At 45.9% G+C, this 12,515-nt stretch overlaps 1 protein-coding gene across 1 annotated transcript in view; it reads right to left on the bottom strand.

Moving 5' to 3' along the window:
* Positions 1 to 12,515, bottom strand: part of STK32C (serine/threonine kinase 32C) — a 1,542,229-nt gene that overhangs the window by 43,125 nt on the left and 1,486,589 nt on the right. Inside the window, exon 11 of the mRNA XM_078643478.1 lies at positions 9,685 to 9,752. Coding sequence (XP_078499604.1) covers positions 9,685 to 9,752 — 68 coding nt within the window. The remainder of the gene's footprint in view (positions 1 to 9,684; positions 9,753 to 12,515) is intronic.

Genomic DNA, 12,515 nt, shown 5'->3' with positions numbered 1-12,515 from the left:
AGGCTTGCGCTTGGCTTGTTCATAAGAGGTGGCATGCGGGCACTTTGCAGAGATCTCGACATTACACGTTTCTTATTCAACGGCGCACTGATTGAGATGCCACACCTCCCTACCGCATAAGCTTACATTTAATGAGCTTACATTTAATGAGATATTTTAAAACAGAGTATGCAGATCATTGAATACACCTGAGCTGACAAGGGAACAGTATGCGCACCACGAGCGTGGAAGAGCCCAAGGGAGGTATGTCAGTCCAACAAATCCAGCATTCCAAGGGATGGTCAAAAGAAGCTTTCCACCAATCAGTGATCACCAGACATTGGTCTCTAGCCGCAGTATTAGATTTTGCAGTAATCTTTCCAGTGATAGGCAGTTTGCTATCAGTGGAAAAGGGGTTTTCTGAGGCCTAGTCTGACTAGAAAGAAGCAAGATCCCTCTCAAGAGAGTGTATCTACAAGCGGAAATGTTTACATGAGGTGCTTAGTGCCTGAGCTGGAAATGGGTGACACAAATTGCTTTGTTTGTTGTGTTAATCGATCTAACAATACAAATGTTACGATGTAAACTAAGATAGAGTTGGAGTCTATTGTCCACAAAAGACAACAAGCTATTCTGGTCCTTCTTTTGCTTCCATGCCACCGCAGTCTTTTGTTCCTGTAGTTTTGACCTTTAAGTCCAAAGGAAAATAAAGGAGTGATCGGGAACAAACTAAGTAGGGGAGGGGTTATCCTCTTCATTACTGGGTGATTGTTGCTTCGTGACACCAAAATTGCGGTCCTGAAGTATGACGGGATCCCTGCTCTTGTTGTTGGTGTCTGAAGGCTATGCAGCAGACATCTCGGGGTAAAGCTATCCCAATCTCCATTGTAAAAACCCAATACAACGAGGCTCACACTTAAAAGTGTGATGATTGTATTTTTGAGATGTAAAATAGTGCCCCATTCATTGCAATGGAAGTACTCCCGCAGAGGCAAAGCATGTCTCAGACGTAGAAAGATTTTGCTACCTACAATTGTCATTTTATAGTCGGCTTCAAATGCAATCACATTCCAACTGCGCCAAATGTCACCCAAACTCTCTAGCCCAATAAGATTCCATTTACAGTAACCCTTTAACTGCCTACCTCGCCCAGAAGGACATTATCCCATAGTGGGGTTTGTTCTGTCAATTTGTTTTCCCACCATCTGTGTGTACGTTGGCAGCAGCCTGTCTTGCTTTTTTCTGCAAAATATGCCCTGAAAGTCTCGGCTCCCCATAGCTAAACGATCTACTCGATATGCAGGATCATTGAGTGTGGCGTATACCCAATCATTGAAGTTAAGAAGCTGAGATGCAAAATAATAGTCCCCGATATCAGGAGCTGACAGGCCTCCCTCATACACCTCCTGCGGCAGTTAATGAAGCGCTATTCTCATGCTGCCTCCCCCCCCACCACAGGAGGGTGCGCTGCTCTGCAATAAGCATCTGGAAAATTGTCTCTGGCACTCGCTATGGGGTATTTTGTAGCAAGTATAGCAGACAGGGTAGGGCCATCATTTTAAACAGAACCACCCTACCCATAAGGGAGACCAGGAGGCCCGCCAATAGGCCATGTCCCCCCATGGCCTGTCAAGCTGTGCATAGATATTTCGAGTCATGAGTCATGAAGTATTCTACTGTTCTGGTGATCCAGATATTAGGTATTTGAACTCCTCCCAATGGACCAGGGCCGTGCAGGTGGACGTGAGAACTGGAGCCTCTCCCGCTAGGGTGAACATCAGGGACTTGTATATTATTAGCAGTTACTCGGTACCATATAAATTGAGATAATATGTGAATAAGCCTCTGGAAAGTCTGGCGGGCCTTTGTGCGTATCGCAAAATGTCGTCTTTGTATAGGGAGATGCGCTCTTCCAAGTCGCCCCCACATCTATACCCCATACAAGCTGGTCCCCCACAGACCCAGGCCATCAGCGTTTCCAGCGTGAAGAGCAGAGGGGAGAGTGGGCAGCTCTGTCTCGTACCCCTATATAGACGGAATGGTCTAAAGACTGACCCATTTACTCAGACCCTTGCCATTGGCCCACATTAAAGGAGTTTGACCCACTTACAGAACTTTGGACTGAATCCCAGCCTAGTATTGAATGGCCATAACCTTTCACGGTCCTTCCTATCAAATGCCATTCACTCGTCAAGCTACATCAGCACGGCAGCCTCAGTTGGCCGGGCCACTGCCACCCACATCTCACCATATAGGCTGCGTAGATTCAGCATAGTACTTCTGTGTGACATAAAGCCTGACTGATCAGGATGGACTATGGTCGACACCACTGGGCCTAATCGATTGGCTAAAACCTTTGCTAGCACTTTCACTTTGAGACTAAGCAGCAAATTTGGCCTATATGAACAACATAGTTAAGGGGGGCCTTCCTTTCTTTGGAATGACAATGGTAGTTGCCATCCCCAAATCTTCCGGCAGCCGAAACTTGTGCAGCCTCAAACATGTTCAGCATTGTCAGGGCTACCCCATGTGCAACACACATATATTTCTGCAGAGAGGCCGTTTGTTCCCGTTTCCTTTCCAAATTGCAGATCTCGAATAACCCCTACAATTTCTTTTGTTGTCAGGTCTTTATCAATGACCTCCTTGTGTTCCCCTGACAATGTCAGAAGGGGAATATTGTTGAGCATCCCCACGCTATCTTCTCCAGACCTACTGGAGACAGATTGGTATATTTCCTCGTAGTGGGTTGCAAATGTCCCTGCTATTTCTGCTCCTTTGTTCCTTGAGGGGTCACCTGGGTTGCGAAGCTCTAGGGCCCAACTTCGGCCCTTGTCTCTATTCTCTAACATCTTACTGGCTTTGTCCCCAAGATCATATATGTCTTTGCATGGCTACCACGTGTGTGCGGGCTGCTGCTTTCTCCAAATTCCTGAGCTCTCCCTGTTTCAGTCGCAGTTTGTGTTTCAACACAGTCTGTCACCCTTTCCTTCCCAGTTGCATCTTTATGTCAGTTATTTCCCACTCTAATTTGTCACAGTGGAACATCGCTCCTCTAACTGCCTCTATGTCAGCCTTTCTACCACTTTTTAAGCTTCACAGACAGTACTGTGGAAGTCCACACTCACCCCATGTTTTCATCAAAGTATTGTTGCGTTAGTTCCTGCAATCCATAGTGGAACTCATGGTATCTGAAGTGCCATGGATCCACTTGCAGTGGGAGATTGTAGTCCTGGATGCGGCCTTGTAGAATTACCTCAACTGGGGAATGATGGGATATGACCCTTGCCCTGTGATGCCCCCCCCCCCCCGGAACTGTTCTGCGTACATAGACTATATTTTTACCCAGACTAAGCAGGAACCACTGCCATGGGCAGCTGATATATGTGTATATTGCCTATCATTCAGGTTGTGTACTCTCCACAGATCTGTTAGCCCCATCGCTTTTGCAAATGCTCCTAGTGATGGCATTCCCATCCACCAGGCTAACCCCATTTCCCTATTTTGCTCCACCGACATTGTGGCATTCATGTCCACTCTCAGTATTAGGGTGCCCTGTAGCATATCCAGTAAAAGGATACTTAGGTCACGGAAGGTCTCTGTGTGGAGTCTTGGGAGGGCCGCACATCTGCTCCATCTACATCCCACCATGCCCCTGTGATCACCACGAGTCTCCTGGCTGGATCATGCCACATGTGCCTTGGCAGAAACGGTAATGTGCTCTTGATGAGGACTGCCAACCCCCTAGAGCCTGTTGTGAATCCTGCATGGGCTGAGAGCATGTACCCAAACCTATTTAGTGCCAAATATGTGTTGCCCTTCAAATGCATCTCCTGCAGGATAGCTATTTAAGGGGAGTGCCTGAGTAGGTATTACAGGACTATAATCTGCAAAGGATTTTTAGTTGGTGTTGTTGTAGCCATTTTGTAGTAAATTTTGTTCTCCCCAACTTCTTCCTGGTTTTCCCCTCCTCACGCCCCCTGTCACCATAGATTCAGATGTTATATTTGTTAGTTGGTGGAGGCTCCGAAGCTAAAACATAGGCAATATGCAATTGGTAGAACATAATAACACATAAGTAAACGTCCCCTCTGAAGACCCCCCACTCTGCACCGTAGGTCTAAAACTACTTACATCCCCAATTTGCAGAGCACCTGTCTTCCACTAAACAATCTCTAAATATTGGGGTTGGCTGGCGCAGCATCTCGTAGCTTATCCACAGCCCCCCCTACCCCCCTGAATTATCTAGTGTTCAGTACTTTAACCATCCCTGCACTTACATATTGGAGCCGCTGCACTTATGAACTCATCCATACTTGAAGGTTCTGTATCACAGTCTTCATTTCTTCTTTCCCAGAAGTCAGCCACAACCTTTTTTTATTGCGTCTTCCCTCCCAGTGGCCCAGGTTTTGGAGAGAAGACCAATGACTCTGTCTCGGGAGCACTCAATGGGCCAGCCTTTTTGGGCAAGGTTCCAAGGAGGGACATCCCCTCGAAGCTGCATCTTGTGTTCCTTGTGAGTAGTCTCATCCTTCCTTGTTGCTGCCCCACCGTTCTCGTTGTCGATGTGGCTTGCTTCCTCGCCTGTTTTCCAGCCAATCCCATACCCCCTTGGACAATGGCAAATCATGGTACTTGACAGAGCCCAACACCCTAAACTTTTCCTGGAGCAGCATCATATATTTGAGGACTTCAGCCTGGAGTGCACGCTTTGCCTCGTTGAATGTACGTTTTTGCAGCTGTACCACAAGGGTGAAATATGGGAAAACTGGATCAGTACATTTTCGTAGGACAGGTCCCTTTAAAGCACGGAGCCTGAAGTATAGCATCTCGATAGTTCAATATCCTGGCAAGAATTGTCCTAGGTGTTTCACCCCAGGTCTTGGTGGCGGCACCAGCACCTTGTGTGCTCTCTCAACTGAAGAGAAGTTCGATATGGATTTTAGTTTTGGTGTTTTTGTGGAGGACCTTATACTAAAAGGCCAATTGACGGGCCCTCCACCCCCTCTGGGGCCGCCATCACCCTTAAGTTGTTCCTATGGGCCCGGCCATCCTGGTCCTCTAGTTTTGCTGCCATTATATTTTGTTGATTAGTTAGGCGTTGGACTTTAGTATCACTGACCTCCCTGTGGCCACCTGGAAACTGGAAGATCGTTTCTGCCACTGTGACTTTCCCGGAGGTTTTGTTCATGGCCGCACTGAGGAGTTTCATTTCTATTGTACCCTTATCTATTTTCATTTCAAGTGTTGTTCCTAGTTCATGAATAGGCTCCATGATGGACCTAAGCGAGGGCTCTTTCTCCTATTCCTTCTGTCCACGCATTACCCTTTGGTCCGGGCCACTGCCTGGGCACTGTGTATTTGTCCAGCTTATTGGACTGAGTAGGGGGAGCTCCCTTTAGGCGCATAGTTAGCGTCACTGTAGGGGGCTTTCTTTTGTATTGCTACACCCCAACCCCTGTTGAGGGCCGCAGCCATTCATGTAGATCAAGCTGCTGTCTGGAGGCTCCTCAGCCGAACCGCCCTGTGTACTTCTCTTAGGCTCGTGTTCACCACTCCAATCCACGCTTGGCCTGGGCACTTCAGAGCACTCTCAGGACCTATATTGCCCACCTAGCTCTGTTTGGTGACTTCACGTGTGGCACTGCCCTGTTCCGTGCTTGCCGGTTGTCACTATTTCTAACTTTCCCAGGATCAAGCAAGCCGAAACCTGTCATATTGTCTGGTTTCCGCTCCCTAGTGTAATTTCGGTAGCGTTTTGGCCCATTATGGAGCCACTATAGGTCCACTGTGCCCGTGTACCAGCAGTTCAAGAATCAGCAATTAAATACCAGGCTGGAGCGGCAGTCTCTGCTCTTGTTGTATGCTCCAGAGTTCTCCCAGCACCAGCACCTCCCCACCTCTCAGGATGCCATCAGGGCACTGCCCCAGAGATGGAGGCCTTCTCACTTGTGCTCCAGGCTCCCCCGCTGGGGTCCGCAGTGCCGCTTCTTCTGCCTCCCCCTCTGGGTCATTCAGCAGCCGCTCACCATTCCAGCCACTGCTCTCCACTTAGTAAGCACGGGCGGGGTGCAGCAGCACCATCGGGAGAGGACGTCCAAGAGACTTCAGTGGGTCCCTGCTTGTGGTCTCTCCCGCGGGCCGCAGACCCCGTTCAGCACCATTTCACGCTGTGGATGCCCACCCTTAGCGGTCTCTGCTCAGCCTACCTTCTGGCACTGCAGAGCCGGCAATATCTCCTGCGGGCCCAGGCCCAAGTTGCTTCAGTTGCCTCCGGCAGGTCCTCCCCACCACCGACGGCTCCCCGGCAGCTGCTCACTTTGCCATCCACAGCGAAGCGGGTTTTCAGTAGAACCGGGTGGATTCTTTCGGATTTTGAAGGAGTTACGGAGGGCTGCAGTGGAGCACTTTAGTTACACGGCCATCTTGGTTGGCGCCAAGCCACGCCCCAACTGACCCTAAACTATTAGCCGCAACTATTGCCAGTTACTAAAAGATAAATGGCTGACATTTTACAATGTGGTGGGCATGGCTGCACGGAGTGAAGATGGGTTTCGACTGACCATGAAAGAGAGCAAGTATAGAACTTTAGAACTTCATTCAATTTCCTAAAGCAACATTTCTGGTGGCTGTGCTCTATGTCACCGGTTACTGGAAACCCAGCAAGGCAAATACTGAATGTGGATTCTCAAAGCAGAGAATTTGCAAACTGGATATGAAGCCTAAAGCTCGTAGATGAACATAGAACCTAGAGTGGTGCCTATTATTATATGGGATAAACCCCTATCTCATATCCAAGACACTGTATAGCAGCAGTCTTCAATCTGTGGGGTGTGGCCCCCAGGGAAGCCATGGAATCCTGGGAAGGGGGTCGCTCATTTGCAGGCCTAACTTCTGCCTGGAATTCAAAATGTGCTTTTCCTTTCGGACAAAAGCCCAGGACCTTTCATTCCGATCATTAAGTAACTTCAGCTAAAGCATTTTGACTCATGTGCTTGAAAACAAAGAGGCCTTGTAAATCAATCCTTCAAGTAAGTGTTGAAGCCAGGTTGCCTGCTTGCCTGAATGACATGCAAATGTGGATAGGAGTTAATCTGCAAATGTAAAGGTTGCTTGGGAGTGGTTCTAGCTTTAATTGCATGAGTCTCTCCAAGCTTTGTGATGGCTAAGATGTGGTTTGTTTCGCATGGTGGCGCAAAGAGTTAACACCTGGGTTGTGAAGTGCATGCTTTTAACCATAACTGCATTTACACAGTGCTTAGTACCCATGGGGAGGTGTTGAAGGGACAGGTATGCAAAAACAAACACATTACTTATGGGCTTATATTACTCAAACATACATTTTGGAAGCTCCACTTTATTGTAAAACTATTTGCACAGTTTGTAGCAGTCTATAATATAATGTGTGTAATGCAAGTATAAAATAAGAACTTAAACATTCACTGTGCTCTCTGTCACAGGCTGTGACCGCATAGCACTAAAAATACACAAGTCACTATTCTCCACTGTGCCAACCAAATTTAATTCTGTATCAATCTGGTTACACACAGCCCTCTGCAGTGCATTAAATAATAGAGGTTTCATAATGTACCACGGTGCTTTTCCCATTGAGTACATTTATTTTTCATTTAAGCTAACCATTATTTTATATGTAGCTACCTGATGGTAAAAGACCTAAACACTAACAAAATATTTTGGGGCTGATTTATGAGAGGCTTGCGCTGCCGGATTGTCACTTTTTTAAAGCTTTGGCAGCACAAGCGTCTCAATCATATCTATGAGCCGACGCAAAGTCACCCTGCGTGGCTTTGCATGGCCTCATAAATATGGAGTAAGACAAAGCAGCCCAAGTCGCTGCGTTGCCTTACACTATGTCAAGTAGGCGTTCCATAGGTTTGACAGTGGGTGTTCTCACGCAACACCCATGGATTTTGACCCTGCCCCAGATTTTTAAAACCATGTAAACCTGGGGCAGCGCCAAAACCTTACGCCTCACCAAAGCAGGCGTAACGAGGAGAAATGTTTTCATTTCTCCTTGTTTTTCCTCTATCTATGTGTGTTCCTCTTTCTATGTGTGCTGCATTCTGCAGCACACATAGAGAGAGGAAAACCCCTCTCAGGATTCTTTTTTTGCTGGAAGGTGCCCCTTCCTGCACAAAAACAATCCTGCCTATGGTGGTGTTAGGCAGCATTTTGTGCGCCAACGCAGCGGGAAAGGACAGTAATACACCATATTTCATAAATAACGTGCATTCCTGCCCTTTCACATTGGTGTAGGGCAGCGCAGCAAGAAGACTTGCAGCGCTGCCCTACGCCAATGCCTCATAAATAATCCTCTTTGTTTTAGCAACACCTTTGACCACGCCCCCAAGTTCTCTTACTGACCTTTGGTTTGCTAAACACTGTTTAATTTATTTCCTGATGTAAAAATGATTTGCTGTGGGACTTTGGGGCGTTTCTGGTTGTTGATAGTTGGCAATGATGAGGAGGACCAAGTTCTATAATTTTTTGTCAGGAGAGGGTCCTTGCACTTAAAATTGTTTGACAGGGAGGGTCTCAGCATCAAATGGTTTGAAGACCAGGCCCGGACTGGCCGTAGCGGGCACCGGGCAATCCCCCGGTGCGCCACTCGGGTGGATGCTGATTTTGTGCCCCTGGGGGCTGATTTTGTTACAGGGCCGTTTGTGCAGCACAAAATCGGCCCTGTAACAAAATCGGCTGAAAACCGGCCCTGGCAAAGAGCTAGGCGGCACCCCCAACCCCCGGAGGGGGTGGGGGGCGGGGCCCGCCAAGCATTTTGCCAGGGCTGGTTTTGGTTCCCAGTCCAGCCCTGTTGAAGACCTCTACTGTATAGTGATGTTAACCCTTCAGGGTCAACCTCAGTAAACAAAATATCAGTTGAGAACATGAGAATTTTACTAAAGGTGAGAACAGTAAGGGGTGTGCAAATAAATGCATTTTCGAGCTTGTATCTAAATGGAGCTTCAATTCAGCTAGGTTGTGCAGGTGAAACCTGGGAAACATGACCCCTCTTTCAGTAAAGACAAAGTAACGAACTCTGCAAACTCTCCGCCTATTTTCCCGCAGAGATGGAGCATATCTCTGTGCACAAAAGGACTTGCACATTCTGTTACTGCATAAATTATGGACGTGAATGTGCAAAGCATACGTTTACCTGTGGGTATTTTAGGCTGAATAACAGATGTGTATTGTTACCCAACTGTACTCATTTTATCGACCTCAAAAGAATGAAAGGCTGAGTGGACCCACCAGGATTTAAACTTGTGGCCTTGAGGTGAAACACAGGCCCCTTCAGTGAACTCATTAGTCAACTAACCTCCCAGATCCGGCAGGATCTTGACAAACATGTAGTGATACAGGATATGTCGTGAGTTGACATGGGTTAGTGATGAATATTGTTTTCAACAGTGTTGGCAACACGTCTATGTTTATTTATCATGACATCCATTCATCTAATGCTAAAACGCATGAGGGAGAAATGAGTAATTTCCCCTCTGCCACTCTCAGGATCGTTTATAACAAAATTCATGTTATTTATAATTCGCACAGTCATAGCTTAAGTAAACAAAAGCTGTCTAGCGTTACTTACAGGTGACTGGTTGCAATCTGTTCAACACAAGACAAGAACAACATGCTGTCATCTTTTTCTTCGTACACAAATGCATTTGCATCTAGAAAACTCACTTTTCTCTGTTAAAAATGACGAAATCTTGCTGGATGGCATCAAGGCACTCCTGTAAGTAATCGTTTTCCTGGCGAAGAAATATAAAAGAGGCGTAAAACGACAACAATGCTTAAAATGTAAAAAATTGCATTGGGGGTTTCACTGTAATGAAAAGCACTTTTGGGAGTTTATGGAAAAGAGTAGGTCTTTGAATAAAACCGTAAAATAGTGCAATTATTTTTTATGTTTTCTGCCTTGGTGTACCTGGGTGATGCAATATTCATCACCCAGGGTGTTCTGTTCATCGAAATAAATATGCTAAATTAATTATATTGGTGTTAAGGGAAAACAACAAACACACATGCCTATTTAGAAGGTATTTTAGTCTAGCAGTAATTAAGACATGCTTGCATATATACTGCTCGTGTTTATGTCTACACAACATTCAGCACTGTGCAGCGTTCTCCTGTTTGCTATGAAAGCTGATTCAACTTAATGGCTGCAGATCCCTATTCCTCGCCTGTTTCCTCTCTGACAAGGTTCATTCTATATCTCAATGAAATAAAAGAGACAACATCAATGTGGCTCGGGGAACACTATACGGAACCACCAGTGGTGGCTCCTCCGCTATGGCGGAGGAGCGTCGCCCTTCAGCTTTTCAGCAGCGTAAGAAAAAATAAAATGATAATAACTCAATTTTATCATAATTTTATTTTTCTTGTTGTGGATGCAGCAGCTTTGCAAGGCGAGGCAGGCCTGCTCTGCTGAAGGAGCAGGGGGAGAGTGGTTTTCACTCCCTACCTGCGCATGAGTGTTTGGCCAGCCGTCTCGGGCCAGCCAAACTTTCATGCACACATAGCATGGTCTCTACCCAGGCTGCATTACATGGGTGGAGAACATGCCCAGGCCCCCAGTCCTCTTCTGTGAGCCGAACCACAGAGCTCAGACCAATCACAATGCTGCATTGCGATTGGCTCAGGGGAGCCTGGGTGCTTCCTGGGTATTTCATTTTTTGGCCGGAGGAAGGAGAGGAGAGACACAATGAGGAGGATGTGGCGATGCAGACAGGGGGTAACTTTTATTTAATTTTTTCTTTACCCCAGTCCCCCGCCCCAAGTCAGTGCCAGCCGCCCCGGAGAACCACCCAATAAACAGGGAATAAAATTAGAAAACACTTATACAAAACATTATACAAAGGTTTACAAAGAAACCTGTACAGAGTTTATCTCATTTACAAACATATACACAGCCATCTAATTTTTTCGTTTCTCATTTTTTAATACATAATTATCCCAAAATACTAGAAAAAATAAATGGGTATTTAATTCCTTGGGAAAGTATAGCAGAGAGGTGGGTCAATTGATGAGGAAGTGGTAATGAGTTCCATAATAAAGATGCTCCTCCTGGAAAATATATGTGAAAGTCCTAGGTCTTGAGTATCAGCCATTTTTGGCAATAAGCGCGGGTTCATGACTGAAAATGGCACCCTTATTGACTGTGTGGTAGCCATCCAAGGATGCTTAACCATCATAAATGCATGTAACACGGTGTAATTAAATCCCACAGCTGCTTACAATTACACACCATTAAACCCCAAGTTGTGTCAAGTGGGCTGAAAGAGGTGTGGTTAGCCTAGAGAATTTGCGAACTCCCAAATAAATTGTGAGTTTGTGCAGAGTCGCTAACTCCCACCCCCCAACCATTATCTAACCTTGAATGGTCGGACTAGTGCTCCAGCAAATGGCTGGAGTAAATCCTTAAGCATGTCGAAATGGAATAGTACATCCCTAAACTTTGTGGGTTTTAGGTTGAAGGAGTCTCTCCACTGGAAAAACTGTTTTCCACTTCGGGAGCACAAGGCAAACAAATAGTTCAAATGTGCAAATGCATTGTCTTTCCCCAGTTTGAAATTCTGACTTGTGTACTACTCCACGTTGGGTAAAAAGCAGTGTTTTTTAGGACCTCATGACCATCGGGGATTTGCACAACTTTGACCTAATACTATTTAGGTTTTTGAGTAGGGAAAAATTGTGCATCAACATTTGTGCCCAAGAGTGCCTTTATGGGGCAGATTTAAAATTCCCTTTCTGAATCGGGAGGCCTAGATCTTTGATCTTGATGAATTTAAAGTCTATCTAAGGACTTACTGTAGGTTGTACTTGTAAGTTGTAACTTCACAGGAAAGACATATCGGTCAGTAAATCCTGCAATTAACGAAATAACAATATACGTGAGAGGTTTGGCTATCTAATAAAGGAATCAGCCTTGTTCAATGTTCAGAGAGAAATTCCAGAAGAGAGATACAGATTGGGACAGTGCACCCTCTTACAAAGTGTACTCAGCACATAACTGCCTAGTGTGCTTTTTTTCATGCAGTCCCATATCTTTATTATTAATGCAGAAATAAAATGTACATGATGCAAAAATGCAGCCTCTGTTTGACAAGGTTGATTAAAAGCTGGTTAGTAGATAAAATAGGAGATTCTGGAAATGTAACATGCTTTAGCTGTGTTATGTGTTGAATTGAGGCCCTAACTTACTCACAAAGCGCCGTTTCAGTGGCACAAATCCTTCGTGCCACAAAGACAGGCAGACCCTTTCACCCACTTAAGGCCCTTTCACCTACATTAGCCCTCCCTTCACAATAATGAGCAACAGAGGCTGTCCCTTATCTGACGTGTGCTCTGGGAGCAGAAGACGGTCCATCCTACATATGTCATCTCCATGTCCAACAGTGACTAACCAAAGTCACAACAAATTCTTAGAAACAGACACTTAAGCTCTTGGGATTTTCCCTAGCACAGGATTATTGATTTCTCCAAGAACTAATTAAATATGCATGAACCACTAT

Source organism: Lissotriton helveticus, chromosome 5_1 (genome assembly GCF_964261635.1).
Source record: "Lissotriton helveticus chromosome 5_1, aLisHel1.1, whole genome shotgun sequence".
NCBI classification, from domain to species: domain Eukaryota; kingdom Metazoa; phylum Chordata; class Amphibia; order Caudata; family Salamandridae; genus Lissotriton; species Lissotriton helveticus.
This window is presented reverse-complemented; position numbering and strand designations above follow the sequence as displayed.